The sequence below is a fragment of the Pezoporus flaviventris genome, unplaced genomic scaffold (genome assembly GCF_033815535.1).
Source record: "Pezoporus flaviventris isolate CSIRO_AGI_PZ_B2104156 unplaced genomic scaffold, CSIRO_AGI_Pfla_v1 ptg000054l, whole genome shotgun sequence".
Taxonomy (NCBI): Eukaryota; Metazoa; Chordata; class Aves; order Psittaciformes; family Psittacidae; genus Pezoporus; species Pezoporus flaviventris.
This window is the reverse complement of record NW_026892602.1, coordinates 8,090,418-8,107,936: the sequence shown is the minus strand read 5'-3', so window position 1 is coordinate 8,107,936 and position 17,519 is coordinate 8,090,418. Positions and strand designations below refer to the sequence as shown.

General features: G+C 45.3%; 2 protein-coding genes across 4 annotated transcripts in view; one reads left to right on the top strand and one right to left on the bottom strand.

The window, feature by feature from the left end:
• Positions 1-3,820: 3,820 nt before the first annotated feature.
• The window catches only part of TSHZ3 (teashirt zinc finger homeobox 3), a 66,515-nt gene continuing 52,816 nt past the window's right edge, over positions 3,821-17,519 (top strand). For 2 of the 3 annotated variants that reach the window (XR_009746168.1, XM_061469117.1), the window contains exons 1-2: positions 3,821-4,057; positions 4,657-5,194. Coding sequence is in view for 2 of the 3 variants with exons in the window: in XM_061469117.1 (XP_061325101.1) it covers positions 5,155-5,194 (40 nt within the window). In the remaining variant the exon portion in view is untranslated. Of the gene's footprint in view, positions 4,058-4,438; positions 4,560-4,656; positions 5,195-17,519 lie in introns of those variants that run through there. The other variant, XM_061469118.1, reaches the window with a different exon arrangement.
• Positions 3,918-4,936, bottom strand: LOC133277198 (serine/arginine repetitive matrix protein 1-like). The gene is made up of 2 exons (XM_061468838.1): positions 4,848-4,936; positions 3,918-4,733 (listed from the first exon to the last, which is right to left on the bottom strand). Exon 2 carries the CDS (start codon positions 4,638-4,640, stop codon positions 3,918-3,920), a length of 723 nt encoding a protein of 240 aa, XP_061324822.1. The 5' UTR covers positions 4,641-4,733; positions 4,848-4,936.

Here is a 17,519-nt window from a genome sequence, read left to right as displayed (position 1 = left end):
GGGCTCTTTCCGAAACGCCTGGTCCAGCTCACCCGGACATAGCTCTTCCAGTGCTGGTTTTCTGGAGCTTATTCCATGTCAGAATTGTGAAAGTCCTCTGACAATTTACAGACAAAACATCTGGTTCGTTAAAGCAAAGCTACTGGACTAAGACAAACAAACTTTCTGCTGTGTAAATTCACTTACCCAAACAATTTACATTCAAGCGAAGATTTTAGCCCGAAGAAAAACTTTTATTCATTTGTATTCAGGAGGTTTGGGATTTCTTAGGCATTTTAAAATAATTTTGCTCTAATACGGTTATGTAGATATTACAAAATGTCTTTATTCCCCTCTTAGATTCCTATCGCTGTTATAGTGGTTATTGACAATGCTCTGTATTTTACAAAAGCGGGGTAGCATCTTTTTCCGTCGTTGGCAGCGGTGTTTTTAAACAAACTTGTCAGATACATGTTCATCCAGTCCAGCCTTAATGAAAACTGCTTCCTGCCTCTTTGTTCTTCGCCGGGAGAAACCGAAGTACTTTTCGCTCCGTTTGAGGAGTGCGGCAGGGAGGGCTGGGGTAAAGCCCGGGATGGGCAGGTCTTAAAAGGGACCCCCGGGGTGAGCAGAGGAGGCCCGGAGAGCGGGTACCCACGGCCCGGGGAGCCCGGGACATGCTTCTCCCGTCTGTGTCAGCAGCGAGCGTGTGGTGAAACACCAGCACTCTGCTGGGGAGAGAACAAGGTCAAAGCCGAAACACGCTGGTTTCTAAGAGGCAGCTGATCTACATTTAATAAACTTACTTACTGGCCCTCCCCAGCTATCCCCACAGCTATCCGCATAGTTATTCCCACAGTTACCTCCGTACTTATCCCCATAGCTATCCCCGCAGCTATCTCTACAATTATTCCCATAATTATCCCCATACTTATTCCCCTAGTTATTCCCATAGGTATTTCCTTAGTTATCCCCACAACTAACGGTTAATCCCCGCGTTCCTTTCAGCAGCTCAGCCCTCTCGGACCTGGGTGCCGGGGGGAATGTTTCTTGGAAAACTGCTGGAGTTTTCACTTGGGGGGATGAAATGAACAGTGAAAAAGTACCACAAGGAAGGGCACTGCTCGGTGCACACCGTGGAGATATAAACCATTCTTAGCTGATGGGAAGTTGAGGAATGGTGGTTATCTCGTTATGCGACTTATAAATAATTAGGACCGTGGTTTAAAACTGCCGGGAAGAGAGAGCTTAAAGCTGATCCTCGTGCGCTGACTCTTTCTAGTTGGAGTCTGTACAGTCATCGATTTTATGCATTATGTTTGTAAATGTTACCCTTAGTAGAACTACGGGTTTTGGCTCTCTGAAATAGACTGTGTCCCTCGAAGACGCCGATGCACATGAAGGAATCTGCGTTTCCCTCTGTAACTCGTCTGATAGGAAGTACAATACTTTTTTTTTGTTGTTGTTCTTCCCCTAAAAACATCGGTAGAGTTAACAACCCAGTTACTCCACAACTTCCTGAGTATTTTGGCACTGGGAGTTGTGAATGTGTAAGTGCAGTGCATGTGCTGGGGTGCGCGTATAGCTGCTGCCTCCCTCTCTCACGCTCACACGAGAGCTATTATTTCTAACTGAACTGCCTAAGTTCTTCCTACTGCTGTTTAGGGGAAGTTTGACTTCTGTTTCAACTCTAGACCCAGGCTGGTGCACTCCCACATCACGGTGCCTGCGGCCCGCGCTGTGCGGGGCAGCCCCGCGGGGCTCTCCGCAGGGTTTGGGCAATGACACCGGTCTCCGGTGCTGGGGTTGCCGGGGTCTGCGCTCCTGCGGGAGGGCGAACTCTACGAGGGAGGCTGCTGAAGCACACACGACACTACACCCGTACACGGGGGTGCGTGGAGCAGCGAGAGGGGCCGGGCCGGGCCGGCGGAGGGGGTGCGCACCCGGAGAGCCCCGGGCCGGGGCACCCCGCGGGCTGCATGCGATGCAGAGCTGGGGGAAGGTGAGCAGATTTAGGGAGATAGAAGGAGCGGAGGGGGGGGGGGGGATAAAAGTTCTTGCAACTTGCCCCCCCTCCTCATACTAGTGATTGGCCGCTGCAGCCGACTAGTGAAGGCTCAGTGATTCCTGCTGCGGATAAGACTCCCGCACGTTTAAGAGCTGCCTTTACAGGGCTGAAATAGCTAAGGAAGCCTTGTCACTTCCACGGTACTTGTGGTCTCCAGGGCGTTTCACCGGAGCCAGTGACCCCGGTGCCCCTGCTCCCACCTGGATCTCACAAAGTTTAGTTCAGCCTCTCCTGCTCGGGAGCTCAGAGGAACCCTCCATGCTGCGCTCTCAGTAGCCCCAGCCCCGGGGCTCCCCGATCCGCCGGGCTCCGTGTGCTTAACGCGGTCCCGGGCAGCCGGGAGTGGCCCCAGCCACATCGGTCGTGGGGGGGTTGTGGTGGGGCGTGAATTATTGAGGTTTTCTATTTCCTAATTCCTACTGAAAGCGGAGGAGGGGGCGGGGAGGAAGAAGTTATTAATCGCAGCCGAGCTCACTCCGTTTCCCGGGGCTGTGGAACATTTGTAAATACTTATGCTGCGGCTGGTCCCATCCTTCCCGGTGAAGTTGTTGAGCATGTCGGTTATTTGTACCGAACCCCCGGTCTGCGTTGTGTCTGATGTGTTGTCGCTGCAATGTGCAGCCCGGGGTGACACTGATGGATGCGCCAATGGTGAGACAGACAGATGTTAGGGCGGATCTAACGGCATGAGGCGGCGAGCGGGGCTGCCCGGGTCTGCCCGCTCCCCGTCCTGCGGCACCCACCCACCCGCTTACACACACACACAGAGGGGTTTTGGGGAGGGGGGCACGTCTCGGTGCCGTCTCTTAAGTAGATCTGATGGCTCCTTCCCTAAGCAGATACTGTAACTGTGAGGAGCAACCAGCGAGTATCAAATGAGATGGAGCTGAGCGAATTTGGCAGTTGAACCGGCAGTTGACAACTCACCGTTTCCTTGTTTGCAAGAAATGTTTCATTTTCCCCCAACAGTAGCAATTTCGCGGGGACTTTAAGCGACTGCGATTTTATTTTTTATCCTAAAGATCATCTTAAAAAAGAAAAAAACCCTCAAAAATAATAATTAAAAAAAAAAATCCCAATCGTCCTCCACCCTTCATGTAAAGTGTTTGAATTCCCTGCCACTTGGAGAGGAAAGCGGGAGCAGAGAGCGGCGCGGCGGCTTTATAAGATGCGAAGACGCAACAACATCTGCACTTAGTCAGGTATTTGGAATTATCCCAAAACCCGAAGAATGGGGGCGAGCGGAGATTTTTTTTTTTTTTTTGATCTTACCGTAAAAGTGAGATAATCCTTTTTGTTTTATTCCTCCCCGTGAACTTAAAAAAAAAAAAAAAAACCCAACAAAAAAAAAAACCAAATCCCAAACCCCAAACCCCAAAACCAGAAAGAAAGGGAAAAGGAAAGAAAAAAACCCGCTACTTTTTTTGCTGTTGTTTCCGCTCCCCCAGCCCCCTCCCTATCCAGGCGGCCTCCGGCAGCGGACGCGGGTGCGGAGCGCAGAGGAACGGCCGCGCCCGCGCAGGCGGGAGGCGCTTAAGCCGGCCCGGACCCCCCCCACGTTCCCCCCCCCCCCCCCACCGCCCCAGCCCTCCCCGCTGGTGCGCGGCCCCGCCGCCCAGGGATGCACAATCAAACCCTCAGCACATCGATCCGTCGGCGCTCGCTGGGCTGAGTTAGGCTGAGCGCGGCGGCTCCGCCGGTGAACTTGGACCAAAAAAATTGCAAAAAAAATCCCGAACTCAAAAGAAAAAAAAAAAGCCCCCCAAAAGGAAAAAGTGATCTCCCGAAGAGCAGGGAGCTGCCCGCTGCCCGGCCGGCCGCCGGCACCGCGGGGCAGGGCGCAGCGCCTCGGCCGGCGGAGGCGCCGCCGTTACCGGTCCCGGCCGGAGCGGCTCCAGCCGACACTCCGCCCGCAGGCGCGCAGCGGAGCCCGGGCGGCCGCGGCGCCAGCCAGGTGGGAGCCGAAGGGCTGGATGTGTGCCGGCGAGCGGCCGGCTGCCCGGCGCTCCGGTGAGTAGGGCCGGGGCGGGCGGCGGCTTGAGGTGCAGGGTGAGGCGGGGACCGGGGCCGCTACCGCTGTCACCCCATGGGGTGGCCGAGCTCCTCGGCGACGGGGCTCAAGCTCCCGGGACAGATACCGGGCCCATCTCACTGGGGCAAGGGGTGGGAAAAGGCTGCAGGGCAGGAGGGTCCCGTGCCCCAGCGTGGCGGCAGGCGATGGCTGAGGGGGGGGGTCCGGCTGGGAACGGGTGCGGAAAGGGTAGGGCTGCCGGCGGGGAGCGGAGTGGCTGCGCTGCCCTGTCGTGCCGTTCCCGGGGGTCCGGCGGGCAGAGCCCCTCCGCTGCCGCGGGCTGCTGAGGAAAGCGGTGGCAGGCGAAGTTGGGCGGCGGAGGAGGTGCCGTGGTTGAGGGGGGCACCCCGTTGCCGCCGCTCGCCCCTGGCGGACGCTTCTCCGCCGCCGTGGCCGGGCCGGTGGCGGGCTGTCCGGCGGCGCGATGCGCAAAGAGTTAAGGTGCCGTCCGGGGCGGGAGGTGGTGGGAGTGCGGAGCCCCTCTCTCTCTTTGCGGACTAGTTTGAGTGACACTGCGATCATCTCGTTTCCCTTCAAGCTTCGCCTGTTGCCGCCGCTCCAGCGCCGAGCCGGGAGCCGGGGAGTGGAGAGCGCCGGCTGAGGCTCCGCCGACTCCTGCCAAGAAATTCCCCGTCTTTATGCCGTGATCTCTCAGCCCGGCCAGGCACCGGGGGCGCGGGGTGGGGTGGGGGGGACTACGGGCTCCCCCCAGCCCTCCCGCCCGCTCACCTCTTCGGGGGGCTTCCCCTCCTCCTTCCTCCGGGGCGATTTGTCAAACTTCCCCCCTCTTCTGCCAGCAGCAGCAGCAGCAGCAGCAGCAGCAGGGCTGTCCTCTCCTCTGTGCCGCCTCCTCCTCCTCCGCCGCCGCCGCCGCCTCCTCCTCCTCGGCATCGTGTATGCACAGCAACAAAAAATATATCCCCAACCCAGCCCTCGAGCCGAGGCTGGAGCAGCTCACCGGATCTCAGGGGCTGAAGCAACTCTTCCCACCCCCGCGCCCAGGCAGCCCCCCTTCCGCCGGCCGCCGGAGCTCAGCATGCCGAGGAGGAAGCAGCAAGCGCCCCGGCGCGCAGCAGGTACGAGAGCCGCGGCCGCCTGCCGCTCCCCTCGCTTCCCGCCGGCTCGTCCATAACCGCCTGCCAGCGGGCCGAGACCGTCGGTCCGCACCGGGTCCCCCCCCCCCCCCGCCATACCCCGCTCCCCTTGCTTTGCAGAGCAGCTCTCGGGCTGGAGGCGCAGCACTGTGGCGGGGAGTGTGTGTGTGCTGTATATAATTTTGTTTGTTGGGTTTTATTTTCCTTGGGGTGGGGATACATGAAAGCCCTGTCCCTACTTTGGTACCCACTTGAATTATTCTCTAACTCTGCCGTCAGTACTGGGGGAAAGCCGGGCGGCTATGTGCGGGCACATACTACATGTGTTGTATCTGTATGACTCCAGGGGTGGGGTAAGGAGGCGAATTTTGTTCATTTCCAGCCCTTACTTTGGCACCTACTTTGCTTCTCTCTCTCATGGTTTTGGTTCTTCTCTATCCCCTTAGTTCACAGACAAATGGTTAGTGAAAGCCAGTGAAAATGCTCCTTTTTAAAAAAAAATTCTTTTTTTTTTTTTTTTCTCCTGTAAAAGGAGGTATATAAATACCTGGCACGCTGTGAATGAAATGGTGGGGACAAAGTGATTTGGAGGCTCTGCAGTGATACTTGATGATCCAAGCTGAGAGCCTGTTCCTTTGCCCAACTTTTCTCTTTCTCTCGCTTCACCTCATACCACACTGGGGATGGCTCTGTTGAACACAGACCCACCGAGTCGGCCACTTTCTTTAGCAACCTCTTCTGTTAATCCTATTGATTTCTTATTTATGAGTCCAGATGAGATGCTGCGAAGGAAACCAAAAGGGTTTGGGGGAAAAAAGGGTCTGTGTATTGTCAAATGCCTCGTGAATGTTTCTTATAGTTCCTTTACGATTTCCTCCATGGGTTTTATTTTTTCTTCTTTTTCTCTTTGGAAATACTTTTAAAGGTTTTGTCCTGGTGAGGGCTTTTTTTTGTTTGGTTGGTTTGTTTTCCTTATGCCAGAAATGTCAACTCCTGTTAAACTTAAGCAACGTTTTTTTTGAAAAGCCAAATTGAAAAGAAAACAGTAAAAAAAAAAAACAAAACCAAAAAAAAAAAAGCCACACATAATTTTACAGTAATCCTTAGTTGGGGTTATGTGGGCTGGAAGAGGTTTCGCTGGCCTGTTGCCATCCTTGATTTGATGGCTGATTGATCGCCTGTCATCTGGCTGCCTTTGATCTATTCATTCCCGATAAACATCAATAAATCACTTGCCGTGGTAACGCCAGGCTGGTGACGTCACACACGGCCTGTCAACTCTGGGTTAGCACAACTTGAGGGGCTCCTTGGCTGGAGGTGCCACAGAGCCCCATGGCATGGGGATGGTGGAGGAACAGGTTTGCGTTTGGTTAGGGACAGTTTTGGGGACCAGCATGTCACCCATGACTCGCCTCTTACATAGGAAGGCTGTGTGCTGACAGGCTGAGAGTCTGGATTCTCTAGGGGTGTTCTTGTGAGTGCATCTGTGGGTGTGCTTGTAACTGCTCTGAGCAGGTAGTCCTGCAGCTTGATGGGTTGTTGGTACAGAAGAGACATCCAGAAATGTGCCTCTGCATTCACACTGCCCAACAACTCAGTAGTACAGTCTGGATATAGTGAACAGCGATGGTTTTGGGGAGAGATGTGAATTGTAAAAAACTATGATGTCCGCACTTCCTTTCTTCTCTTCCTTGACATATATGTGCATTTATCGAATACTTCTGAAACAGAGAACCAGACTTCTTAGCAGCCTTGCTCCAAATACTAATAGCTAGGAAGTTTGGAAAGTTTTGCAGTGTGGTAGCGGTACAATCTGTCAATGTCGTAGCCAAATAACTTCACAATAATATTTTGCACTTCTGGCCAGTGCCATCAAATGATACTTTTCAAATAAATTAAAAAGGGGAACCTTTCCTAAGGTTCATGAAATTCTCTTATGTAACATCAGTCGAGTTTTGCAAAATCCAGCTCTTGCAAGTGTTTGACATATTCAACTGTGCTGTGTGCTGGGCTCTCCAAGGGCTGGGAGAAAACGTTTCTGCCCTAAACATGGGTTCTGAGGCATCTTTCCCTCGCTTCATCACTCTCCAGCTCTCCCTCCTTCTCAAGTGAATCATCCATGATGTGTGATCTATCTTTCATATTCAGCAGAAGTGTAATCTGTTTAAACTTTTAGCTTTTTGATAGCCACATTAAACATTTAGTATTGTGTATAATTGCTTCCCACTGAGATGCTGCTTTATTGGTCACATTGGAAATGTTACTTTTTCTAACAGCAGTAAAAGCAAAGGCCTTGTTTGTTTTTTTTCTTTTAACACCTTAAAAAACAGCTAAGAAATAACAGGTTAGTTAAGAAATATTCATTACAAAAACTTGACTGCAGGACTAATAGGAGATGGAAGAATGGTTTTGCTCTATCAAAATGACCCGTCAAAACGACTTTGTTTCATATTTGATTTAATTGTCTCTCTCCTGACAGGCACATTCATCAATAGCTTAATGGTCAATCAGAAGTTGGCAGAGTGAGTGCTTTCATTCTTTCCCATACACTAGCTTTGGCTTTACTTTATCAAAATGCCTCTGCCTAATGGATATGGGGGATGTAGAATGACTGAAGGGCTACTTATTTGACAAGAGTGAAAAAACAAGAACATTTATGCTGTTGATAAGTGCATGAAGATAAATAAGTGAGCTGTGTGAGGCGTTTTATTTTAAGACAGAAGAAACTTTCTTTATTTCCCCCCTCCCCTTTTTGGCTGCAGAGCTGCGAGTTATAAGGTTCATGACTGCTTTTGTGGCATACTGAGAGTGATGACAAATTGATTGCTTGGTACTGAGAAAGAAAAAAAAGGTGGTGGTGGGGGGAGAATTAAAGATGTCTGCTGATTGGTAACTCAGGAAATCCAGTCCCCAGCAACCTTGAGAATACTCGAGAATTTTTTTTTTTTTTTCCTCCAAACTGAAAGGTCCGCTCAGCCATAAAAAAAAAGAAAAGTTGTTTTGCCAGCTTCATTAGTGTTCACCTAATTAGCTGTAAACCTGATGGATTCCTGACAGCTTTAATGATTGGAGATGACAAGCTCCACGCAGTGTCATCCAGCAGAATTAGGTTTGCAGCTAGTTTGATGTAATCAAGTTGATATTACACAGTCCTGGTTGCCTTTAGTTGTGCATTAACTCAATTTTCTGCTGCAGGTGACAAATGGGCTTTGGTACCTGGATAATCATGTCATAGGAATTAGGGCCCTTTTAATGGTCTGGAGTAGAATAACAACAACAAAGAACTCTCAGCAGCACAGAGCTTGCAGACAGAACAGACAGGTGCACAAATTCTTTATGTCTAGCCCAAGTGTTAACACCACACTGTGGAAGACTAAAGCTGTCTATAAGAATCAAGAATCTGTAAAAATGATAATTTGGGTTTGTTTGCTTTGAGACTCAGGTGAATAGCACAGAGAAATTTGGGAGGAAGACTTGGGGATCGCATTTTGATTCCTCACCTGTTAAAGCAAGAAGACAGAATTCCTGCTCCAAAGACTTCTGTCACTGAAGTCAGGAGGAAGAAGGTATTTACTGGTTAGAGGCTACTGTCTAGGGAAGCTAAGATACTGCATTAATAGAGGCCAGTTGTGTTCATGCAAACAGTAATTATTTGTCTTTAAATTATAGCTTTTACTCACAGCTTATTTAGAAATCTATTTAAAAGATCAAGAAAATATACTTACTACTGACAGAAATTACCTAATACGTATTTTGTATACAGATAAAGCTTTTCTGAGGAGGGATGGGGAGCTAATCATTTGTTGGAAACTCATTTACTTTTTTTTTTTTTTTGAGATTGAATAAAACAATTATTGTTTGGTTTGTTTTTTTTTTTTTTAGATCCAGACAACTGCACTGAATTTTGAAACCTCTTGAGAAAAAATCCAAACTTGGGCCCATGGTGTATATATACGTTATACATATATATATTTGTATATAGTAAGGCTTAAACCCTAGAACTAGCTGCATACTCTCTAGGCTTTTCACAGCTTCCTTGCTTACATTCAGAAGACACACATGGTCAGTAAATACTGAAATACATTGCACTGATTTTTCAGGGATGCAGAGCACTTCCACTTTGCTGGGACTTTGGTGCTCTTGGTAGTTACCAGCACCTTCCGAGCAAGCCTGGGAGTACACCACAGTAGTACAGATGCAAGATGGCACGCAGGTTGTGCAGCCAGATTTCCACACAGCTCTGACCTCTGGAAGTTGAATGCTTGCTTTAATTTATGGGAATTGCTAACAACTACATACATACCCCAAAACTAAATGTAACAATAAAGTAGATTACCTATAAAGGTACTTGAAGTGTCAGCCTTTGGTGCGTTATTTGCCTCCAAACCTGCCACATATTTCTCTGTTGGACAGAGATTCTTCCTAGCAGCAAGCTGACAACATGATTAGTTATGGCTGTCCTCTGCTTCCCCCCCCCCCCCCTTTTTTTTTTTTTTCCTTTTCGACAAAGTGTGAGGAACAATAAAGAAAAAAAAGGGGGCATAAATATAAAAAGGCATGATAGATTCCCCTGAATATCTGCCTGGAAAACAGAATTTTCCAGAATCAGTTGCCATTTCTCCCATTAGCTTGACAGCTGTCAATTAGGGCTTCAGTGCTCTCCTGGGCCACAGTTTATTGCGTGCAGTTGATGTTGTCATTTTGTTCTCGGTTTTGCCTTGAGCACTATCATGAGCAGGAGTGAAATAGTCAATAACTGATGTATCAGCAGTTATTTCTTAAATTGGCTTACAAGTCTGCATTTTTCCTCTTTTTACTAAAGATTGTTTTGTAAAGTGATTAGAATGAATTGTGACTGCTGCAGGGTTCTGGGAGATGCAGTGAAGCCAGGGTGAGTTAGCAGGATTAGAGGGGGACCTTTTTGTTTGCCCTGTTTCCAGGATTAGGGGAAACTACATAGAAAAGATCACCTTCAGGGGGAAGTGTGGGATATGTTTTCAAGTGTATGCGCACGCTTAGGTAGAAACATATGGTGTTACAGAGGGAATGAAAAAAAATCATTTGCCAGGACGTAAAGTAACCTTACATGTTATATCTCTGCACAAACCTTGGCACTGCTGGTTTCATGGTGTAATAATCCATATTTTAAGCCAATGTCATGACCGTCTCCTAGCAAATCCAAATGCAGATTGTCAAGTTTTAATGCAGCCCTATTTACAAGGTGCTGCTAGTAGATCAAGTATAAAGATGCCTGAAGTGTTGTATTGTCAAATAAGAGTGTATGTGTACGTATGGTGATGATACAACACTGAAAATAACGTAGTTGCAGAAGGATCCTGTGTTATCTTATCTATGAAATACTTCAGCATCATTTACTAAACAATATACCTCAGGTGGTTTGAGTCTGATTGTCTGATTTTTTTTTCTTGTGTGTGTGTTGGTTGTTTTTTGGTTTTGTCTGATTTTTTGTTTTGTTTTTTGGTTTGGGGGTTTGTTTTTTTTTTTTCTATTTAGTTACACCCAAATTGTGGTTTATCAGCCCTAAGATAAAAATGAAAGGTGAATACGATATATTGTATTTGGTAACAATGATATGGACTGGTACATCCAGACAGATAATATGCAGTTGTAATTAGACTGAATAGGCAGGCATTCATTTTTAAATTCTTTGACACATGCATAAAATAGTCATATAATAAGATAAGATGACAATTTTATGTTAGGTTGATAAAGTGTCCCGATACATGCATTTAAATGTCTGTAAGCCTTTTTTTATCCAGACAGATTAATTCTAGTTTCCAGCATTTGCAGTTAGACATTAAATTAATTTTAAAAATACCACTAAACAATGGATGCGTTGCTGCTTTTTTTTTTTTTTTTGTGCATGCGTGTCATTACCTAAAGCAGGAGGAAATTGGAAAAATTTATGCAATTGATTTTTCTTGATTTCAACATTAAAAAAACCCAAAACAGCATGAAAATTGGCTCAAAGGATTTAAAGCATAGCCCATGAGAGTCTGTATTGTAGTTTTCTTAAGTATAATAATGCAGAATAGAGCATTGTCAGAGCTTGAAATTGTTTGTTACCATTTTCATCAAAAGAGCTGCATAAGTTGAAAAAAGTAGGGCTTAATTTCAGAGGCTGCAAGGTTCACCCGGCTGCATTTTACTGGGTTTTGTACCTGAAAGATATTTTGGCCATCTCAATAGAGAGCCAAGCTGCAGGATTTAAACACTCTGCGTTGCAAGTACCAACTTTAAGATATTCTCAGAAAATGACGAAAGATTTTTTTCCCTGGGGGTGGAGGGAGAGTGGGGAAGGAGTTACCAGAAGGTCAAAAAATACCTGAAAGCTCTTTGCCAATGCCATTACCTGGCTTGTTTGGGCAGTAAAAGTGTAACCCTCCAAGAATAATCTTCTGGGCAGTAAAGGTGTCACCCTTCTAGAATAATCTAAGTTCGTATTTTAGACTTAATTATAAATTATTAATTAATTCTGTCAGGACACATGTTATTAATTATGACTCTCTTTTCTTCGTTCAGAACAGCTGTTGGGAATCACGTAAGTTCACATTTGTTGGTGTGGGAGTTTTCCAATGAAGAGCTCTCCATTCCCAGACTGCCCTACCTTTATCTCTCATCCTCTTCGTACTGGGGAAGATAAACTTGACATCGCTTTGAATAAATGCAAGTTTTGAAGTGGTTCATTACGTTCACAATGAACAAATATTTTGATGGAGATGGTTTTTATGTCCTGTTCATAAATAATTCTTGGTTTGGCAAGGCTATATGGTGGTGGGGAGGTCAGAAGGGCACTGACCAAGCGCTGGTGAGGGGGAGGCAAAGCAGTTTCCATGCTCTTCTGCCAAACTCTCACCGAGCTTCCCACATGAGCATAGAGGAGAGAGCTGCTTTATTATTCGTTTGAAATGATTCAGTTTCATTTACTTTTGATATTTCCATCGTTATATTGAGCCCTCTGTTTCAGTTTCTTATGTGTTCTTTGCAGAATGTGTGTTGCATAAAATAGGCAATTTCTAATGAACAATTTAATGTAAATGGGTTCTGAATTTAAATTAATATTAATGAAGCTTTGAGTGAATTTATTTTGTGTACATAAAGGCTTGTAACTCTTTCACCCATACACTCTTGTCTTTATGTACTAACACATTGGTTAGGTGAATTGGCTAGTTTCCTTATCATGATTAAAAAACTTTAATGGATTTTACATGGATATTAGGGCTAGTGCAGCTTTATGCAGGTTAGTATCTCTATTAAAAATGTTCCTGCCTATATATTCAGATATTTTTAGTTAATATTGCCCTATGTTACCCCACTGTTTCTATATATTTCTTTCTACTTTGGTTTCGCCTTTATGCTTACAGGAGAAATTATTCCGACAATAGTCACCACAGTCAAGATGTTTTCTTTCTTTGCCTTACCTCTAATGCATTATGTATTTAGGAATGATGGGATGTTCTATAATTAATTCTGTTAGATGTAATTGCTATAATCACTTTGATGCTACACATAATAAAAGTAATATGGTAAGCATATGAAAAAATATAAACACCTTATTGTTACACTTTATGTAAAATTCCGTCAAAAATCTTGTTTAGAGTGGAACCTCTGCTTCCATATTTTGTCCGAGCTAACATTTATTTGAAAGTACGTTAGTTAGTAAATGAATGAATTTTAGGTATTGAAAAGGTTTTGACTGGCAGATTGTCTTCTGCGTGCACGAGCGTATCTCTGTATGCTATTAAAGATGTAATTCATTAAGAAGCCTATCTTCAGTGATCCTACAAAGGAGATGTAAATATCACTGTGTATCCTATGAAATAAGAGACAAATTTGTACATTGTATTAAAATCCAGTACATAGGAAGTAACAGAGGAATGGAGTTGTACAGTGGAAAGCTTCTCTCTAGTGCAAAATTATGGAAAATATAAAATGTATAAGGGGTAGCATGTAACTGGAGAGGGAGTTCATAAGGCATGGTTCCAGGTGGGAAAAGGACTATAGAAGGTGATTCCCCCTTCTCTCTCTATCTTTTTCTTTTTTTTTTTTAACAAGTAGCTTTGAGTTACTGTTTCAAACAGTTTTTGGTAGGAAGGAAATGAAAGAAATAAGTGTGATGGGTTAAGCTGTGTAGCTGATATCCTTGATTCTGTGACAAAAAGTGTTAATATGGCCATAGTTCTTAATTAGTTGCACACCATACTTAATGCTGCAAAGGTCACTTGGTTTTATGGTCAAGCTTCATCTATGAATTTGTGTGTTTCCCCCCAAATTTATATTTCTCTCTCCTGTATTTTCTAAGCAATTGAGTGTGCAAATTGTGGTTCAAATGAAAACAAGAAATAAGATTAGAAAAATGTGGTCAGTGTGGACAAAGAAAAGTGTTTTTTTTTTGTAGGTTGTTTTTGGTTTTTGGTTTTGGTTTGTTTTTTTTTTGGCTAGTGTTATTTTCAAATAATGCACAGGCTTTGCATGGAGAGCAGAAGTATTACGTTTAACTTCTGTAAGCTGAACAAACAAACCCCAACCAACCTCTTGCAGAATTGTTCTGGGTAAGAACAGAACAGGGTGCTGCTGTTGCTGAAGATCTCTGGGTCTGGGCTCGGTGCCGGCAGTCGTTTTCCTGCTAGGTCAAGCCTGTTGCTGGAGGGCCAGATCTCAGCAGGGGCCTCCAGGAGGCTTGGCGAGGCTGCTCAAGACTGGCAGCCATCAGTCATCCATCTGTGACACAGAGTCTGTTTTTGATGGCAGGGATGATAAAAGGCCTGGGAACTGTATAGGCCCTTGTAATCAGGGCCAGTGCTGACATCCTTCTCAACTTTGACAGCTTCTTCCTTTTCTCTCTTCACCGCCAAGACTGTCTCAACTGGGCTTTTTTTTCCCTCTCTCTTGTTTCATGTACTTGATCAGTCTCAGATGCTGGGAATTATTTTTTCCTGAAGGGAGGGGGAGTGTTTCTTTTGGTTTGTGGGTTGGGCAGGTGTGAGAGGAAGTCTGTTTTTTTTTTTTTCCTTTTTTTTTTTTTTTTTTGTACTGTAGGCCTGTTGCTAATTAATGTTCCTCCATAAGATTCTGTCGGAGTTGAGTAATGTTTTTGATCTTTATGCCTGATAACTGCATACTTAATGAGATTTCAAAGCTGTGAGTGCAGCTCCCTACAATTATTGACAGATGCCTTTTCTTTGCCATTGGGTTCAGCTTCATAAATCCTCCTGCAGTAATGAGGTTCAGAAGTGCCACCCTGCCAGTGAGCTAATGAAAGAGGGGGGGAGGGAAGGAACAGCTCATGCCTGCCTGACACATTTTTTTCCTTTAAAATTTACTATGCAGATGTCAAGCTGTGGGACGATTACTTCAAACATGCTAATTTTTATCTTGGTTTTGTGTCAAGCCTGCATGCCATTTCTCCCCCCCCCCCCCCCCAATAATAAATAAAAATAGAAACCTCAACCTATTTAAATTTTATCATGGATCATAACTATTGAAGGCTTTGATATATGTGTGTTCTTTTGCAGTTTCCAGTCAGTGGAGCAGTTTTTTGAAATCCAAAGGACAGAGAAAGGATAAAAAAAAAAAAATAAAGAAAGGGGGGGTGAGCTGCCTCGGCTGCCCATCAGCCTGCCCTAACCGTGCACTTGAAACATCAGAGATTTCATTTTAGAGTTCTGAAACTAAATCCTGGTGGAGAATAGCCGCACTATGCCAAACAGTCGATTTCCTTTTCAGCAGAGCCATACATCACTGACCCACCCTTCCCTCCCGACAGAATGACATGTGTCATTTATCACACGGGCCCCGCCAGGCAGCACGGGGGGGTTGGGGGGGAGCTCCCTTTCCAGCCCTGCTGCCTTTTCCCCTCAGCACAGCCCGGCTATGGCAAGGCGCCCGTCGGGAGAGGGACGGCCGGGACGCAGAGTGGGAGAGCTCCCGTGCTGGGGGGGACTGGCAGAGTGACTGAAGAGGTTGTGTTCCTTTGTATTATCTGCTAAGTCGCCTTGTTCAACCCCCTAAAGATTCCCCCCTCCTGTTTTCTTCCTCACTCTCTTTTTATTTTCCTTTATTTTTATTGTTTTCCTTTTTTTTTTTTAACTTTGGGACAAACTGGCTGACACGTATCATTCAAGCAGCACCAGCTTGCTGGGGGTTGTGTAAATGAATCTGGGAGCTCTTGGTTTCAAACGTGCATTATTGAAGATGGATGTTCCTTAAAAAAAGATTGATGATGGATATCAGGCTTATAGTGCCATTTATCATTTTGAATATTATTTAGACTTGCCGTGTAAAGCTGTAACTTGAGAGTTGGATGAGCTGGGACAGAATGGAGGTCTCAGCATACATGTTGTGATTGATGGCTTTGCTTTCTCATTGTTTGTTACCAAATACTAGCTGGTCGTTACAGGAGTGCCTTACAGTTGTTATAGGGGCTGGGTTTCCGTGTGTGTACAATGGAGAGAGGGACGGGCAGAGACAGAGTTAAGTTTTTAGTGAGAGTATTTCAATAATTGTAAAGGATGTAGACAGAGCTATGGCCCACACACGGATACAGGCAATCTTTTGCCTGAATGCAGTACGTAACACTAAAACATAAGCAGGACTGTGGCTGTTCCAGCGCAGTGTTGTCAGGCATTGCCAGTTCCAGTATAAAAATGGGCTTGTGAACAGATTAACACTCTCCAGCTCCTTTTGCTAGCAGGCTGCATTTTGGTCCTGTTAAGGGAAAGTAAACAAACTTCTAGAAGATAGTTATTTCAGCATTTGCATTTTTCTTTTCCACTTCACACTCTTCACCCAGTATTGGGGATCTTTGAGTCTTCGTGTTGACTCCTAGGTGTCCAGGATACTCTTGCAGGTGGATAGCATGTCCTTGTAGTATTGAGGGCAATCCCTTCTCTTTCTTGAAGCACTTTCGTTGGAACCAGGACACCCCCACCTGCTGGAAGAATTAAAGAAGCAGCTTTTTTTTAGGATTAAGTCTTGTGAAGTGCAGGCAGTGACTGTCAGGACATAGACACTCCAGCAATAGAGCAGCTTCGGCAATAGGTAGTGCCAAAACTTAAAGTGATGGGGGTATGTGCACAAACATCTGTTGGCAAGTGTGATATGCAGCCCGGTTAAACTTGTTCTGAGTTGACAAACTATTGAATGTTTCTTGCCTGACACAGGAATGGTGGGTAAAAATAGATGAGAATGGCTTTTGTTGAATTAGTCTTGAATTTGCACAAGTAGATAGTGTTTTTGAAACAGTGCTTGTTACATGAACTTCTTTGATTGTGGGATGTTTCCTAGTAATTGGAAATTACAGCAGCATTTAATAAAGTACAGCATTTAGATTAAAACAGATTTCACAAATCCAACAGTGACCTTATATGAGTTTCATACAAATAAGCTTTTCAGAAATCTGGCATTTGTTATTCCTTCCACAGATTCACTTCAGTTTGCTTGTGGTATGCTTTCTTGCCAAAAGTAAGGATATTTCAAGTTTATACACTTCATTCATGTCCAACACCATGAAAAAACGCAATATTTTCTATCAAGCCTTCAATGGTAGAAGGTAAAACTTTGATCTCCTACCCCTGCACTTGTGTAACACAGTGGGTAATTGAAGTACAAGTGCCAATTTGCTGGAACAATTGTAAACACACCTTGATACAAATGGCATCATTGCATTCTTACTGATAGAAAACTTTGCTATTAATAGACACAAAGTCCATTTCAGGTGTAATTGGTAAGGAGCTGAGTGCACTCATGGGAAGAAACCTTGTTTTGTTTTTTGTTCGCTTTTATTCTTATCCCTTTTTTCAGTTTTATAGCTGGAGACATGATTTATTGCAGCCATCCATCTTTGGGGCTCATCCGTCACATCCTGGTTGCTAGGCAATCATGGCAGCAGCTGTTTGCTTTGAATCAGACAGAAAAGTTGTCAATCATCAAAGGCAGGTGAATAGCATTAGAAACACGCTATTGTCAGACGGAATAATTAATCAAAGAGAGAAAAGATAATTAAAAAGATATGACCCTTGCAAGTACTTGCTCTGGGTTGTCTGGAAAAAAGAAAAACTGCCTGGTCTTTTCTAGACACTTAAGCAGCTGAGGGCTGATAAAATATGCACTCTGCAGTGCATAGTTTTTAATTAATTGAAAAAGGTTCAACATTCAAAGACGATGCTGGAGAAAAGTCTGATTATGAGCAGAAGTAATATTTATTGTTTGCATGAAAGGCTTGACATGGAGTTCTAACTTTCTGTCACAAATCTCCTGCATGCTTGCACTAAGCTTCTTTCAGCTT